Source organism: Scophthalmus maximus, chromosome 15 (assembly GCF_022379125.1).
Source record: "Scophthalmus maximus strain ysfricsl-2021 chromosome 15, ASM2237912v1, whole genome shotgun sequence".
NCBI lineage: Eukaryota > Metazoa > Chordata > Actinopteri > Pleuronectiformes > Scophthalmidae > Scophthalmus > Scophthalmus maximus.
The window spans coordinates 3505793-3523290 of NC_061529.1; the positions used below are offsets into that span (position 1 = coordinate 3505793).

At 47.0% G+C, this 17498-nt stretch overlaps 2 protein-coding genes across 3 annotated transcripts; one reads left to right on the top strand and one right to left on the bottom strand.

Moving 5' to 3' along the window:
* Positions 1-299: 299 nt before the first annotated feature.
* Positions 300-7658, bottom strand: wdr32 (WD repeat domain 32). 2 transcript variants are annotated; one of them, XM_035609675.2, is made up of 8 exons: positions 7292-7658; positions 7003-7252; positions 5683-5796; positions 5358-5555; positions 4937-5139; positions 4111-4191; positions 3873-4018; positions 300-3766 (listed from the first exon to the last, which is right to left on the bottom strand). In XM_035609675.2, exons 1-8 carry the CDS (start codon positions 7443-7445, stop codon positions 3395-3397), a joined length of 1518 nt encoding a protein of 505 aa, XP_035465568.1. In that variant the 5' UTR covers positions 7446-7658; the 3' UTR covers positions 300-3394. The 2 variants fall into 2 exon arrangements, with proteins under 2 accessions (XP_035465568.1, XP_035465567.2); XM_035609674.2 differs by having other exon boundaries at positions 7003-7658.
* Positions 7659-7670: 12 nt separating this feature from the next.
* Positions 7671-17393, top strand: hhipl2 (HHIP-like 2). Its single transcript, XM_035609645.2, has 9 exons — positions 7671-9944; positions 10704-11356; positions 11925-12068; positions 12822-13156; positions 13290-13416; positions 13955-14100; positions 14178-14259; positions 15844-15926; positions 16526-17393. Exons 1-9 carry the CDS (start codon positions 9423-9425, stop codon positions 17098-17100), a joined length of 2667 nt encoding a protein of 888 aa, XP_035465538.2. The 5' UTR covers positions 7671-9422; the 3' UTR covers positions 17101-17393.
* Positions 17394-17498: the final 105 nt, after the last annotated feature.

Sequence of the window (17498 nt, forward strand, 5' to 3'; positions counted from 1 at the left end):
CTACATCTCAGTTCAAGACTTCGGAACGTGGGGGGGGGGGGGGTCACGAAAAAGAAATTAAGGGTCATGAGAAGAGGAGGAAAAACCCCGCATCTGTACTCAACGAATCCTACACAGTATACATGCAGAGTCATATTCGCTGTGAATATGTCGGCTGTGTTGCAGGTTCTTTGTTGACGGTGACTTTTACTGCCATCTAGTGGTTAACTCTGAGCTCTGCATGTGAGAAAATGTAATATTAGAATAAGAAAAGTAGTAACAACAACACTACTGAAACTCAAACACCAGTCAGTCAGCAGTGCAAAAGAAGCTAACCTTTTATTTCAGTGATAATAAGTACCATGTAAGTATCGTTGTCGGGATTTTTTTACTCGCCGTGTATTAGCCAGGTAGGAAACAACTCGACCCGTCCCACCGCTCCCCAGGTGTGAGGGGCGACAGGCGACAACAGAACTACAGAGAACATTCAGTAAACCCACAACAGGATACAGGTTAAAAACCCCAGAACAGGACAGCAGTCAACAAAACAAAAGAACAGGTCCAATTCATAAAAATAAATCCAATTTTTCTTTTTTGAAGATGGCAGATAAGACACTTCTCTCTGAGGAGCTCACGAGAATAAGTGAAATAAAAGCAGCAGTGAATCGTTTGAACCTTCAGCTCAGTCAATTAAATAAAAACTTATTGTGACTGTAAAATTTAGCAGTTCCACTCGTGAAGTCTTGAGCAACGAGTTTATCCTAAACGAGGGAGAGAAGAGTTCCCGGGAAAAAGATGATAATTGACTGAACTGAAAGTGAAATGAACAACGCACGTCGTGAGCAGTGAACTGAGGTAACAACGTGTTAAGAAAATCATCTTTCCTCTTATAGGCTGGACCAGGTTGTGATTGGGAATTATGAAGTTATTAAGAAGTGTTGACACTCCTCCTCAAATCTCAGATTCATCTCTTAATTATCCTTCAAATATTTGGGGGGGGGGAAATACACTTAACGCCGCCTGGCGGTGAGTTTTCGTTGAGAACATTGATGTCAACAAAGCTGCGTTCAGGCCACGTCAGAGTGGAATCAATGTTCTCTCCTAAATCTCCCCAGGTTCCTCATATTTGAAAGACAAACTCTGGAAAATGTTCAGACCCAATTTTTCCCACCTATGGAAAGTTTCAGGAAAATGTCCCGACTTCAGTTCATATCTGAAAACAGATTTATAGGAAAGCGAATAAGGCAATTTCTAAGAATATCAAACAATTCCAATTTTGAGCTTTTGCAACGTGTAAAGAATAGATTTTTTTTAAATTCACATGAGCAGACGCGTAAAATTCAGTTGTCAGCTCACACTTCACCACGTATCCACGCAAAAATGTATATATTTTGGCATCTGACCGCTCTTAACGAAGAGCGTCGCGCACTCGCATAAATAAGAAGAAAAAAAGGATAATCTTCATAAAGGCTGATAATGCATAGTAGTAGAACGCTTTTATGTCTATCTATTGTTCACACGACAGCACATTAGTATCTATCTGCACCGCCAGTTTTACATCAACAGCCCCAAACGTGTGTGTGTGTGTGTGTGCTCGGCTCTTACAGCAGATATACTACACACCGGTTGCAAACACAAAAGCATCGACAGTGGTTAAACAGTACCAAAAAAGTCAGTTGGCTTCTTAAAAAATAACAAATGCTTCATGAGAACGAGAGAAACAGAACCAAACACTGAGGTGAGTCGACGAAATGAAGCACGAGGTCAGAACAACAAGTCAAATGTCTGTTGGTAACGATCCCGTAAAATATGAAATATTAGACCACCAATGAAACTCTTCTGCCAGACATGTTTCTATATTTTTTTTGTCATTACTAACCAGAACTTTGAAAAGAACAAACAAATGCTGATGCCACGATTCTCCATTGTTGTAAAGACAAAAAAAAACTGTTAAGAACACTTGAACATTTTCCTTCATTACTACGAACATGTAGAACTGTAGTTTATTTAGATTATGACTTAAACGCGCACGCACGCACGCACGCACACACACACACACACTGTAAATTTCTGTAAATCAAGAAGATAGAATAACGCCAACGTCTGATTATGGGGGGGGGGGGGGGGGGTATACGCTGCAATACTGGTTTGTAAAGAAAAGTGGGAAAATAAGATTGTGGCAGCAGCTGGACCTTTGAATTGCCCAGAAACATGAAGTTTCTTCTCAAGATAAAAACTGACCCAAATTAAATCAAAACACCGTGCGACGACGAGTTGTGCCGACGCTAACGCACCAACATAACCACTAAAAAAAACAAACTTTCAGGACCACCAAGGTGAAAACGAGGGATGGAGAAGAAGAAGAAGAAGAAAAGTACAGGTGGGTACGAGGTGGAGGAGCCAGGAGAAAGGCGTTGATGATGATGATGATGATGATGAGTCCTGTAAGTCTAGATTGTTTGAGCAGAGAAGCAGCACCAGTAGAAGAAAAAAGGCATGAGCAGAGCGGAGCAGCTGAGAGCGACGGACACGAGGCGCCTGTTTCCCCGTTTGTGTCGTGAAAACTCAATGGGTTCGCGTCCGTTTGCATCCTTAGTGTTGTTTTTTTTGTCCCTGACGCGGCGACGTCTGGACGAGCCGGGTCTCCAAAAAAGGGTCAACGTTTTCTACTGCTGCAGAGAACTGAAGTTCATCTTTAGTACGAAAAAAAAAGTCCCAGACGACCTTCAGAGTTTGTTTTTCGCTGACGCCGTGTTGCATCTCTTGATTCAAATGATCAAGGGTGTCAAGGTTTTGGGCTGCGAACCCCTCTCCTCTCAGTCTGGACGGAAGTCAAGTTTGCCCTTTTCTTTTGTTTTTTAGCGTCAGACAGGCTGAATGTTTCCATCCAAAAGTCTTCTCCTTCTTTGCGTCTGCGTCACAGCTGCAGACCTGGGTGTGGAAATAGTTATTTCAGGTTTATTTTATCCACATTTGGTGCCAGATGGGTGGAGTTTTTTTTTTGTCTGGCTGAGTGGGTTTTTCAGGAAAATCACATAATTCTAAATAAGTATTTTAAAGTCAAATTGAGCCTCCAAGAATATACTCATATTTATACCTGCGTGTCGCACCGTTTGGAAACATGTGCGTGCGTTGTATAGTTCCCACCCATCTGGTCAGCTGAGCACTTTAAAACAAATGCTTGGAATTTTAAATTTCACGCTCCCGTCAATTTGATTTCCTTCCTGAGGGCTTTGATTCATTTCTACCAAATGTTACACGACAAGGGTCTAAAAATCATAGAATATCAGGGGCAGTGCAATAATCTTATGTTTTTGTGCAACTATCAAAGTTGGAATCAAACCAGGAACCCTGAAAGAGTATTAGCTCCACCCAGGTCTGCGGTGCACCGTGCCCCCTTCGACAGCTCCGGACGCTAGAACTTGGGCTGGTAAAGGGCCACGCGTCCGCTGAGGCAGCCCGAGGCCAGCTGGCAGTGCGTCGGGGAGAACTTGGTGGTGAGCACCACGTCGCTGTGCGAGTAGATGGAGCGGATCTCCCTGAGGCAGCTGGTCTGGACGGGAATGCAGTCGGCCAGCTCGCCGCAGCGCTCGTCGAAGGCCAGCAGGCGGACGCCGTAGCCGTACGGCGAGCAGATGAGCCGCCCGTCGGGGCTGAAGCACAGCTCCTTGATGTAGCCACGGCCCACGTTGGCCTCCTCGATGTAGTGGGTGAGGCGCAGCGAGCAGCGCGGGGAGACGAGCGGCCGGGTGGGCGCCCCCTCCTGGAACTCGTACACACACGTCCACTGGGGAGAGGGAGAGAGGGGAAAAAGATGGCAACCGAGTCATGTGAGCACGGAGAACAAGTGGCTCAGAGAGAAGAGGGGAATCTCGCTGCTCGAGGTTTCTCACCTCCTGGTCGTCCATGTTGCTGGAGCAGCGGATGAGCGTGGCCCAGCCCTTGGGGTGGAGCTGCAGGGAGGTGATGCAGTTCCCTCGGTCCCTCTCTCCGGGGATCTCTGGAGTCAGAACCTCCAGACTGTTCCGGGGAGAAATGCCTGCGAGAAAAAAAAGAAAGAAGGGGTTTTGATAGTTTTATAGTTTACAAACATCATTGGTTACTCACTTGTAATATCATGATTGATCTCACCTTCTCTGTGAGGGTGGATCTTGCTGGAGTCATTTCCCTGCCGAGGGGTCCCGGCTGACCTGGACGCTGATGTGCCTCCATCTACAGAATCACATCGGGGTCAAAGGGCACTTTCGTTAAACTGGAAACAACAGTGATGATGAGGCAAATCAATTTAATATTAAATCAACAAAAAAAACAACTCAATTAGCCAGTTAGAGCCCGACTGATTCATCCGTTGGCCAATAATTTCGGACGATATGAGCCTTTCACAGACATTTATGTTTATTTCACAGAATAAACAATTCTGAATAATTTACTTAACATTTTTTTTTCATCTTTAATGTATTTGGTTGTACTTGTAGTTCTTTTAGTCTATAGTTATTTATAATAAAGTTAAGGGTTAAACTGTAAAATATCAAGCCTCAATAACATTCCGTTGTCATGCGGGTTTGATAAGGACGTCGAAGGAATCATTGCCAATTTTTTATATTTTCTATATACAGTATCGACCAATATCTCACTCTTAATTAGTTTCTGCATCGGCCTCCAAAAGATTTTTGCAAATCATTGCACTTATCAAACTGCATTCTGCAAATATATATATTTTAAATTTTCCTGATATAAGACTAAAAACAATAACTCGACCCTCAAAACACCTGATTTACGATTTCATAATCAAATCAGCTACTTATTTTCTGATGGTTTTCTGTGGTTCAACAAGAATTAATCAACTCAGTATGAACAGTATGAAGAAAGAAAAGACAATTTGACAGTAATAAAAAAATGCAAAAAGTAAGTTTGGAAAAAAAAGTAGTGACAGATTTTTAGATTTTTGTGATCTGACCTGACGTGAGGGGAGTCCGCCGCGCTCGCAGCATGCGGTAGCTGCCCACCTCGAGGGACTGGGTGAGGTCCAGGTCGTGGAGGATGAGCAGGTAGCCCGACGACGTGGAGATGAGCATCTTGGAGCAGTCGGGCGTCAGACGCATCCTCATCAGGTAGCGCGTGTGGAAGAACTTTTTGTGCGGGCAGCCGTCTTCTGTAAACCTGCGGAGGGAGAAGAGAAAGAAAAAAAAGGACGACGACAGAAGGTTCAACAAACATATAATGATGATGCCATTTTGGTTGGAAAAGTGTGACATCATTAAAAACTACAAGAATTTTAAAAGCATTCATCCGCTCACTATTCAAGATCATTTGAATATGTACATTTCCTCGTATTTACATTAGAATCTACAGCGTGGACAATATGAGCGACGGCCGACCTGTTGGTGTCCCACGTGATGACGTTGCCGTCGAAGCCCGACGTGACGAGCAGGCGCGTGTTGGTGTCGTACTCGATGTTTTTCACCCAGCTGGCGTGGCCGTGCAACGAGCACACCTTGGAGTTCAGCTTGCGGAGATCCCACAATGCAATGGTGGTGTCGTCGGAGCAGGTGGCAAACAGACGGTTGTCCAGAAACCTGCGGGAGGGGAAAACGGACAGTCAAGAGAAAGAACTTTTAATTTTCAGAATGAGCTTCAACTCTCTTGCCCCCCCCCCCCCCCCCCCCCCCCCCCCCCCCCCCGCGTGTTGATGGAGAGACGCACCTAATGTTGTTGACACAGTCCTCGTGGGCCTCCGTCAGCGTTTTGATGTGTTTGGACGAGATGGGATCAAACAGCAGGACCTCAGTCTGCTCGCAGGCCACGGTCAGCACAGACCTACGGACGGCAAATCACACAAATCAAACACACACGCACACAAGCACACAAACACACACAAGAGGAGGAAAGAATTGATCTCTCTGGCCGCGTGATCGAAGAAACTTCAATTGTCTTTCCTTTGCGGACAGTCTGGAGACCGTTCTCGGAATTATGGCACAGTTTTGATGGAGATCATTGATTCTGGATTAAATGAAAAGATCGTCTAATCAAACGACGCTCTGTTGATTTTCTCAGCCAAACATCAAGTCCACGGGCGAAAGCAGTTGCGTGAATAACCTGGATTTCACGTTCTGAAAATGCTTCATGTGGAAAAGGCTTAACGTGACTCAACGTGCCAAAGCAGCGATTAATAACCACCAAATTCCTCTCAGAACAAATTCGCCACAGGCCAATTCAAAACCGAAATCCTGGAATAGTGGACGTTATCTTACATTCAGAGTTTTCCCAATTGAAGCCCATTATAAGGAAAAGGCTTTATTGTGACGCAATGTGCTTAAAGTGAGACAACGTCCGTGATGATAGGGTTTTCAGTTTGGATTTTTTTGACAGGTGTAAGTGTTTGTGACTTAAAACACAACTGAGTGTCGCACGTTAAGTCACGTTGAGCCTCTTCACGTTAAACGTTTTAGTCAACCCTGCAAAAGCAATAATGACAATAAGATAGATCTGTGTGTGTGTGTGTGCGAATGACGTGTGTGTGTGTGTGTGTGTGTGCATGACGTACGTGTGTGTGTGTGTGTGTGTGTTTTGTGTTTGCATGACGTGTGTGTGTGTGTTGGTTTGTGCTGAGGTCACGAGCCAGTGAGCAGACTGACTGGACACAGCTTGACCTGGTTTGGCTGCAGGATTTATCTCATTTACGTCTGCGGTCTGGTCACTGCACCTTGTTGTTGTTGTTGTTGTTGTTTATTGTGAGTTGCTTTGAAAAGACCTACGCGGTTTCATTTATAGCAATTCAACAACTTCAAATTGTGATGTTTTGGTCAGATGGATTATTACATCGCCTGTTTTCACAGCCACCAAAGTCTCTACAACATGAAGAAGTTTCCAAACTGTTGCCATAACAACATCTATCTAAAGCATGTGACGCCTGCTCAGCTTGGCAGTCGTGAGGATCGGGACGCCTCCCGGTCCTTCGACAGTGGGAACATCCCGGGAACACGAGCTCCAGGTGAAAGGCCCTGACGTGTCCGTCGGTCTTACCCGTCCGGGGAGTACTCCAGGTTGAACACGGCTCCGTGGGTCTGCGTGCTCAGGTTCACCGACTCCGCCGCCGGATTCATGGAGCAGTACAAGCTGGTCATTGTCCTGAAGTTGTCCCGGGCCGGGTCCACGAACACGCCGCGTCGGATGGTCCTGCTCTGCAGCCAGGAGAACACGCTGTCGCCCGTGACGCCCCCGGGCTGCGGCGCGGCGCTCGGCCGGCAGCCGGGCTCCGGCACCTCGGGCGCCGCCGGGGACGCACGCACCCCGGCGGCGCCCGCGGACACCGAGGGTCGAACCCCGCGGTCGACGTCATCCTCGCCGTCCGACTCGTCGATGTCGCGGTCGTCCTCTTTGTCGCCGCCGCCGCCGCCGTCGTCGTCGGGCCTGTCCCGGGACTCGTCGTCCGCGTCCTCGCTGGCGCCCTGGTGCTCCGAGCTCATTGTAGCGGCGACCACTCAGTCGTTCGTGTGTTTCGGGCGCACGGCGGCGAAAAGTAGACGGACTCCGGTCCAACGCCCCCCGAGCATTAAAACCGCGGCCTCGTCCGAGTCTCTTAAGGCGCCATGGCGGCGGAGTTTGGCCGCATTGGATAATTTAACACAAATTATATTTTTAATGCCAGATCTTGGCAGCGCCTTATCGCCACGCATCAAGCTAAACGCGGTTAGCTACAATGCGACCGGAAGAGGCCAGATTTACCCCCTTCAAAATAAACTGGAACATTTGTTTTTCAAAGAAATAGAATAGAAGCCTTTTATTGTCATTGTACATGTAAAACTGTACAACGACATTTTTGACAAATTTTACCCCACTGGTGCATTTGCATAACAAACATACTTTAAAAGAACAGTGAGTAAAAAAGAATATATATATAAACATTATATAAATAGGAGTATATATATATAAAATGTCTCGATTTGATTATGTTGACTGAGCATAATAGTGCAGATAGAATGTAAACGGGTGGTTATGCTAGTGATGATTGTACATTGTCCATAATTGCACATTTCCCAGATTGAAATTGTGGGTCACTCGGTCTGGCTGCACCCTGTAGAACGTGTATATCTCAAAGTAAATACAAACAACATCGATATATTCAATAATTACATTTTACTTTAAATTTTTTCAACTTTTGTGAGCTAAAATGCGCCTCAAGAAATCCATTTTTGCGAAAACATATTTTAAGCTGAAGTGTCTGACCGGAAGTTTATTTTTTTAACTTTGAGTAACTTGATAATTTTCCTCCGCACCAAAACAAATGCGAAATAATAAAGTATGACGTAGTTCCGCTTCCTCGTACACGTTTTAGAGGCGATCGCAGATTGGTTACTGCCACCTGCTGGACAAATCACGTAAGTTCAATTTCACATCACTTTATTACAACTAAGAATTCATATCTTGTATTGAAAATGTTTCACTTAAGACGTTATTGCCTAATTATATTCTCATGCTAATTTGCTAATTTAGATTAGATTAGGTTATTTTACAAAGTTATCGTGTCTGTTGAATTTCAAACCTCCATAATTTTATAAGAGATAAAGAATTTTACGAATTCAAAGTAGGAAAAAAACTACCATATTGATTAACAGAATATCATGGGAGTAAATGTCAGATAAAACTCTTTTTTTAAATTAATAATGGATCTTTTGATAAACTGGAAAGTACAAAATGATACTTGTTGATTCACTGGGCTCAAAAAGTAATGTCATTTTCCATTTGCCATCACTGTGGTTGTTGTTTCGACTCGATCCGACTGACTAAAATGATCAAAGGATGAAATCAACTTTACGACATTTGAATAAAGTCATTCAAATTAACAGGTTTCCTTGGCTGCACATTTCTTTCAGGCTAATTTACATGCACCAATTTCCCCACCCTGCAGGTCTACTGTAGTAAAGCCTCGCTTGGATGTTTGCATGTGGTTTTTTATGTGTATATTTATTTTCTTGGCACTGATATGAAAAATGGTGTCAGCTTTTTCCTCCTGTGAGCTGTATTCTAAGGAAAGTGTTGACATGCTGGGGCAGTAGCACTGTAGGATATATAGCGTAGCACTGTAGGATATATAGCGTATATAGAGCCAAGCTGCTGCCAAGTCGTTGAACAAAACCTCACGCTGCCCGGTGGCACTTCAACATGAATGTGAGACAAAATTACAGTTTGTGTTGTGTGTGTGTGTGTGTGTGTGTGTGTTTGACTATTGACAAGTCCACACAGTGCCCCGTCGGAATGTGTTTGTGTGTGTGTTCGTGTTTGAGAAGGCTTTGTGACAAAACCACTTTACGACAAAAAACACTGTATGTGGACTGGAACACACACACACACACACACACACACACAAACACATACAATCCAATTAACTTTGGAAACGGTTTTGTTTTAATTGCTACTGTTGGCCTGATGGGACCCCGCGCACCATGGTGGCGTCAGGTGACTGGGCTGCTTGCAGGCACGGCCCTGCATCATGCCTGTGCGCGCGCGTAATACATGCATTCATGTGCAAGCTTGCAAATTTTTTTACACCCCCTGGCTCGTGCATAAAGGACACAGTCGAATTCCTTCGGGGGCTTCAGACGGCAAAAATGACAAGCCCGCGGGATGCTGCCGCCGCGCTCCCTCCAAGCGGAGCCGGCTGCGCGCTTTTACGCGCGGCTGCCGCACCGAGCTCACCCAGAAAGACCCCGAGGGTTACGGTGATGCTGCTGCTGCTGCTGCTCGCCCGGGTCCGGCCCGCGTCCGCTCACCCCCAGTGTCTGGACTTCGAGCCCCCCTTCAAGCCGTTCTGGCACCTGGAGTTCTGCAGGCAGTACGAGCAGTTCGGCTGCTGCGACCAGACAACGGACAACATGATCGCGGAGAGATACTGGGACATCGTGGAGCACCTGGAGGTGGAGGGTCTGGAGCTCTGCGCAGACGTGTTGATGGAAATCATGTGCCAGGTGAGTGTATTGTCTTTTTTTATTTTTTGAAAGAGTTGGATTGTGTGATTTTTCAGGATGCTATATTGTGAGGATACAATTTTCTGGCACAAGCTATTTCACTATATAGAAGATTTCTTATTTGTCAGATGATAGTTTACTGTTGAGGCTTACTTCTGCAGAAACCTCTTTGCATTGGATAGACCATGTTTGTGTCTCAACATCCCAAAGCTTAACCTCTTAACAGTCTAATTTAATATCATAGTCTATAGCTCTATATCAACTCTCAAAAACTGGTTTCAGTTTTATCCAATTAAAGCACCATCAACATCATCATGCAACTTTAATTGATTTTTTTGTACCTGAGTCAACATTTACATTTCTCTCTTTATAAATCTTTAATGTGCAGTTGGAAGAGGTGACGTACTTTGATAACTCTCTTATTATGCAGTGTTGAGAATCATTTCTATCACTGGAACACTAATGAATTCCTACATCACTATAGCTGCAGAAAGCCAAACTGAAGGTATGCAATGTCTCTGCCACAGCACAGCAGGGTGCGTGTGTGTGCGTGTGTGTGTATATGTATGTATGTGTGTGTACTGCTGAGATGCACTTCTTAAAGTGTGTCCTGTAGTTGGACAATTCCATGCTTTATTTGTTGACCTCACTCAGGTCAGCACGTGTCCCCTTCATTTTCCCCTCCCGTCCCCCACCAGTGCCCTCAAATGCGTCTGTGACCATCTGTTCACTGTCGCATCTCACGTCTGTCTCACCCAGGAGTGTTCTCCGTACGCCGCCCACCTTTTTGATGCCGAGGACCCCTACACGCCCGTCAGAGACCTGCCGGGCCTCTGCTTCGACTACTGCTCCGACTTCCATGGCAAATGTCGCCATGTGGTCAAATACCTAACCGAGAACAAGCTGCTGCGGGACACGGCCGAGCGGGACGCGGCCACGTTCTGCAACGTGGCCAACCTGTCCGACCAGGACTACTGCTACCCCAACGTCCTGAAGAGCCCCGACCTCGTCGGCACCCTGGGCCAGGTGGTGGAAGACCCCAAGGGGTGTCTCCAGCTGTGCCTGACCGAGGTGGCCAACGGCCTCAGGAACCCCGTCTTGATGCTGCACAGCGGCGACGACACGCACCGGATGTTCATCGCGGAGCAGCTGGGCTTCGTGTGGGTGTACCTGCACGACGGCAGCCGAGTGGAGCAGCCCTTCCTGGACCTGAGCGGGGAGGTGCTCAGCACGCCCTGGCTGGGCGACGAGAGGGGCTTCCTGGGCATGGCGTTCCACCCCAGGTACCGGGACAACGGGCGCTTCTTCATCTACTACTCCATCCGGGTCAACGGCAAGGGGGAGACGATCAGGATCAGTGAGATGAGGGTGTCCGAGCACGATATGAACATGGCCGACCCGTACACGGAGAGGTAGGCGGACGGAAGGTTTCCTTTTCCCACATTGACCTCCATTGTTTTCGTGCCATAACTTAAATCTTACCTCAAACCCCCTCCACCAAAACTCTCCATCTGACTCTCAATCCATCGATCCTCCTCCGTTATCACTTACTTCTGTCAGACAAATGAATTGAGCCATCCAGTGCTGAAGATGTAAAGGGCGGATCAAAGCTCCCGAGGGCTGTTGAAATGCTCGATGGCAGATGTGGATGTATTTCCTTGCACCACCTTTTTACACATTTGCACATCTGCACTCTAGCACACTTGGGTTCTTGGTTTCAATGTCCATTCCCAGTACTTTGCACACTTGTGCTTCAGCGCACCTGCACTTTGGACTCGCATGAACTTCCATTCTCGACGTTTTATAGACCTTTATTTTAGTGCATTGTTGTCTTTGGGTAGATTTTTTTGGCTGCGAACCTCCCCTTCTGCAAATCAAAATTCCTGCATATGGGCATAATTAAGCCAACCTTGAAGAATATCACCCATTGTGGATGAAGCTGCTCTCAACCGCCGCGTCCTCTTCCCCCCCTCCATTCAGGGTCATTCTGGAGATCGAGGAGCCAGCTGCGAACCACAACGGAGGCCAGCTGCTGTTTGGTTTGGATGGACACCTGTACATTTTCACTGGGGATGGCGGAAAAGCCGGGGATCCATTTGGGAAGTATGGCAACGCACAAAACAAGTACGTTTTTTTTTCTTTTTTCTTCCAGATTTCTGTAAGTGTGAGGAAGAAGTGAAATATAAAGAGGGCCCCACCGCTCGGCCATTTCAGCCATTTTGTTTCAATCATTTATCCATTAGTTTAAGGAAACGCAACTTACTTGCTATATAGTTTTCACGAATTCTCAATCACAACATGCAACGATAGCGTTAAAGGGGCCGTGAGCGATTGGAATCTGGAAGCAAATATTTCCTCACGGTCCGCTAGCTGTCGGTTCTGTGTGCGCGCCGGAAAAATAATTCTGTTTGTAATTTTTCTGGCGGCATCCGGTGCTAAAGTTGCAAACCCCATCAACCAACCGAGCAACCGACAGGGGACACTTTATGGCGGCGCACCGCTGATCCCGTTTTTCCTGCAGCGTCTCGAAGTTGAACGCGAACGCGACGTATTCCGGAGCGTTTTGTGCAACAAGCGTATTCGACACTACGTAGCAAACATGCTTTGGTGATTATACATATATGAACACATAGTTGTGGACAATATATTCAATTTCTGTGAATGAGTTCTTCTAAATATTACACACTGTAGCTTTAGGAGACGCTGCTAGCGACGGAGGCTACGACTCGGGGGTTTTGGCCTCGGGGTCAGCGCGTCTGTGTCCCGTACCCGAGGCTGTGGGTTCGAAACCCGGCCATTGCGGCCAAAGCCAAAGCCCCTTTAGAGTGTTGCCTGAAACTGTTGCTGTATCCTGTTTTGTGTCTTTCCTCCACGCAGGAGCGCTCTGCTGGGAAAAGTGCTCCGAATCCATGTGGACGGAGGCGCCTCGGCCGGCGGGATGCCGTACACGGTCCCCGCCGACAACCCGTTCGTGGACGACCCGGACGCCCGGCCGGAGGTGTACGCGTACGGGGTCCGAAACATGTGGCGGTGCTCCGTGGACCGCGGAGACCCCGTCGGCCGCCGCGGCAGGGGTCGGATATTCTGCGGGGACGTGGGCCAAAACCGCTACGAGGAGATCGACATCATCGTGAAGGGAGGAAACTACGGCTGGAGGGCCAAGGAGGGCTTCGAGTGCTTCGACCTGAAACTGTGCCAGAACTCCTCGTTGGGTGAGTCCTTTCATTTCATTGTGAAATTTTTCACCGCCTGTTATTATTTTCTGCCTAAATCAATTTAGGCACAAATTGATTTTGCTCCAGATTTGGGTTATAACAGTGCGTCTCTCTCTCTGCCAACGCACAGACGACGTCCTGCCCATATTTGCGTACAGCCATCACGTGGGGAAGTCCGTGACGGGGGGATACGTGTACCGGGGCTGCGAATCGCCCAACCTGAACGGCCTGTACATTTTTGGAGACTTTATGAATGGGTAAGATATGAATGAATGGTTTACTCCAACGTTTGGGTACAGAACAAAACGGGTTTGTTTTCGTCAGCTGTTGTGCATTTTCCAATATATTGAAACAACTAAAGAATCCCAGTCACATTAGTTGCTTTAAAAGCTGGAAGGCTTGCGACCAGCGCTGCCAAAGCTCACTAATGATCTAGTCTCCAGTCGGTGTGGGGCTGCGACTTCATTCGGCATATTGATCCTCTCATCTGTGTCTTGGTAGGAAAACTCAAATGAACCCAATTACCAAAATGTTGAACTATTCCTTTAGTCTTTGTGAGGTGATGGAGATTACACTTTGGCAAAGGCTAATTCTAAAGACAGTAATGTCTTCCAGAATGTATTACTCTTCTCCATAGTTAAAGCTCTTGTTTCTTATACACTATTTCTATTTTTTTTTCCATTAATGTCTGTTTCTTTTGCACTGTACTCACGAGAGTACAGTGAGGAGACGACGGGCCTGAAGTGTTGGTCGGCTGTTACAACAGAATGACGTCTTTTTCTTTGTCCTTTGCAGTCGAATAATGGCATTGGAGGAAGATAAGGCCACGGGAAACTGGAAGGAGAGGAGCGTGTGCATGGGCGACAAGGAAACCTGCTCTTTCCCGGGACTCGTCAACCACTACCACAAGTTCATCATCTCGTTCGCGGAAGACGAAGCAGGTGACGAACGTTTTCCTCTCCCCGAGTCCCCGTCAGGCAACAACCGCTCACATGCGTCTTCTTATGTCCGTTTTCAGGGGAGTTGTACTTCCTGGCCACCACGTACCCCAGCAACACGTCTCCGTTTGGAGCCGTTTTCAAATTCATGGATCCCTCCAGGTTTTTTCTTTTTCTTTTTCCCAATCATCCACGTAGATTTACACAATACTGACACATTTACCTCTTAGCAAACTTACCGTGAAAACTCCATCAGGTTTAAAAAGCCGCTTGCCATCGCTCACATTGGAACAGTCAACGCGTCCGTGTGCGAGTTAAACAACGAACAGCTGTTTAACAGCTTCTGTTGAGGAAGGGTTATTATCATATTAGTTGCTTGATTTTATTAAAAAACAATCATTACCTTTCCAGGCCAACGATGCTTTTAAGAGGCCCGACTGTACGGCTTCCACATGTACGTTCATGGGATTTTTAAATGCATGGGAAAACATTCTTCCAGCATAAATTAGTGATTTGTTTATTAGCAAATTTCAAATCGAAGGGCCTTATTGTGCAAGTGTCTTCTTCAACTAGTTTCAGACCGACGCCGTTGGCCGAAAATGCACTTTGCATCCATCCGAGCGGCCATGTTCGCCTCCATATTACATTACATTCATTTAGCGACTTACAATAAGTGCATTCGACCACGGAGATATTACTCAAAAGTGCAAGAGTTAATAAGTACATTCATCAAATAGGCAAATGTATGTACGTGGTCAGGAGCTCTGTTGGTGCGTTGCAATCTCCAGGCGGTAGCGTACCAAACCCGTTTGCGCAATCGACCAAATCAAAAAGCTGGTCTAAAGTCAGTGGCACAGTATTTCACAGTTATTATGGCGGCGCATCGTCAAGATAGTGACGTACACGCGCCAGCGCCCACACGCTCACTCCGCTCGCTTCGCGCCCAGACGTCTCGGTCGGCTCCCGTCCGTCCGTCCGCCCGCTTCGCGCGCGAGAGGAGTGTTTTTTTATGGTGAACACACACACCTTGATTTGGAAAGGAAAGAGGAGACGGCACTCGCGATTGGTTTGTTGCACGTTACACCCCCAGATAAAAACCCAACCCCCGTGATCAATGGAGATGCTGCGTTCGAGTACAATGCCTCTGGGCCACGTGCCGGACGTTTCAACCTCCACCGTCAAAATAGCAAACGTGGATTTGGACACGGCCGAAAAATGAACTGACGCTCGGATAATTAAAACCCCAAGTCTTTAAAATACACAGCCACGGTCTCGGCTGGTGCCACTCTAGGTGGGTTTCTTTGCTCCGCTCACGGCCGCGGTCTGCAACCCTGACAAATGACATGTTGTCCGACAGCATTACGCCTCCTGATTCTATTTGTGGCGAATCGTTTCCAGGGATCCCCCGCATCACGGCGACCGCCGGTTTTTCATGTGCGGCCCAGAAATGTCTCCCCTGGTGTCTTTAGGGTTGTCTGTGCGGCGGGACACATGCTCGAGCGCCAAAAACTCCACACAGCTCCCGCCGCGAGATTCCACTTCCCGCCACGCGGTGGTCCAATAAAACGTGTTGTTCTGGTGAAGAACAAAAGAGCCCAACGTGGGCAGTTTTCCTCTGCAGTTGCTCGATACCGGGGTTGTAACTGAAGCGCAGCAACTGTTCTATTTCATTTTGGAGGAACCTATTGTGTAAAAACTGAATGGGGGTCGACTGCAAAAAGACTCTAACGCTGTGAACTCCTGCAGGCGAGCTCCTCCGGGCAAATGCAAGCAGAAGCCGGTGCCTGTCAAAGTGAAGGGGAAAAGGATTCCGTTCGTGCCCAGGGAATGTAAGTCCCCCCGGTTTACCTTTTGCCTTTTCATCACCTCTCTTCTTTCTATACTGTAATGTAATGTGTTGTTTTTTTTACACGACGGTGCGCGAATACGTGGAAGAGAGAGAACGCTTCTTCGACCGAGCTTGTCTGAAAGAAGGTCGGAGCCAAGAAAATGAATTCGGCCCTGATACTGAAATATGTCCTCGCTGATCGTCCACACGTCATCGAGGCCGTTCGGCTGATTTGAGATGTTCGTGTGTCGTGTTATGCAGAAATGCACTTCTGCAACAAATCATCTACATTCACCATTTTAATCTTCAGATTTAATGTCCCTAAGAGAACCTGCCCCCCCCCCCCCCTCCCGATTTCATGTCCAACTGCTGCCAAACTGTACAACAGCACTGCGATTATACTGTCAGTAAAACTACTGTACATAAAACAACATCAAAACATATTCAAAACAAAAGACATGAGAGGGAAGCGGGTCCGAAAACATTGAGGGGCCTGTTTCTCAGAGCTAAATATTCAATCCAGCTGTCTCGAAGGGAACATATTCTGTGTGGCTGCGCAGTAAAACAGTAAAGACAGTGTGTACCTCTGTGCCATTTCAGTGACCGTGCTGGACACAAACGCAAAACCGACGAGACCACCACCGAGAAACCTCAAGCTCACCACCCAACCGCCGCGCACGAGCAGCCGGGCCCAACCTACGACGACGGCGACGACGGCGACGGCGTCAGCCGCCGCGCCAACGACGGCGGCAGGCACGGTCGCAGTAAAGTGGAAATTAGGCGACAAGAACGCGAGAAAGAAAAGCACATTGAAGCCGTTGAGCAAAAACAAAGTTCCGAGCAGGCAGGAGGCACAAGCGAAGAAGAACGCTTTGTGGCAGAAATACAGAGAGGAGCAGTTGAAGAAGAAGAAGAAGAAGAAGAAGACGAAGTCCGCCGCGCCGAAGCCCGGCGGCGCCGGAGACAAAGTCAAACCAAAGAGCGAGAAAACCGCCGCGGATGAGTCGAAAGCGAACCCCCTAGAGGCGTCCGGCCGCCTGAAGGACGTCACGATCCACGCGAAGGGGAAGGTCCCGCCTAGGACGAACTTGAACTTAAGAAACAACAGGACAATGAGAAACCAACTTCGGGGAAAGAGCAAGCAGGTGAAAGTCAAAGACGCCGCAGCACTTTAAAACTTTTCTTTCTTTTTATTTTATTTAGTAAAGGAAATGTTTTATATATATTATTTGGGGGAGAATACGCGTTGATCTGCTTCGAAGAGTTGGATGATGAATACTGGTGCGAGAGCCTGTTCGATGGACATGAATCAGCACCTACAGTAGAGAGCTCGTCTGTTATCATGTTTTAGTCCTGAAGCGTTAAAAATGACACAAAATCACAAAGTTGAATCTGCCCAATAAATCAGACGTGATGTTTTGACACTTTGGTTCCCATGGAAAATAAAAAAAATACAGGATATAATATATATATGATGTGTCAGCTTCAATTTTACTATGATGCTGGATGGATTCTGTGACTGTTGGACAACTCCAGCTGAGCTATTTCCAACCCCACTGCCAGGCTTCTTTTT

Bases quoted from the DNA above. Each gene is read 5' to 3' on its own strand.
- wdr32 (XM_035609674.2), bottom strand. From the start codon at position 7,445: ATGAGCTCGGAGCACCAGGGCGCCAGCGAGGACGCGGACGACGAGTCC. The intron at 5,556-5,682 runs GTGCGTCTCTCC...CCCCTCCCGCAG, and splicing joins GACTGTGTCAACAACATTAG to GTTTCTGGACAACCGTCTGT. The intron at 3,767-3,872 runs GTGAGAAACCTC...CCCTCTCCCCAG, and splicing joins GCAACATGGACGACCAGGAG to TGGACGTGTGTGTACGAGTT.
- hhipl2 (XM_035609645.2), top strand. From the start codon at position 9,423: ATGGTGGCGTCAGGTGACTGGGCTGCTTGCAGGCACGGCCCTGCATCA. The intron at 12,069-12,821 runs GTACGTTTTTTT...TCCTCCACGCAG, and splicing joins TATGGCAACGCACAAAACAA to GAGCGCTCTGCTGGGAAAAG. The intron at 13,157-13,289 runs GTGAGTCCTTTC...GCCAACGCACAG, and splicing joins GTGCCAGAACTCCTCGTTGG to ACGACGTCCTGCCCATATTT.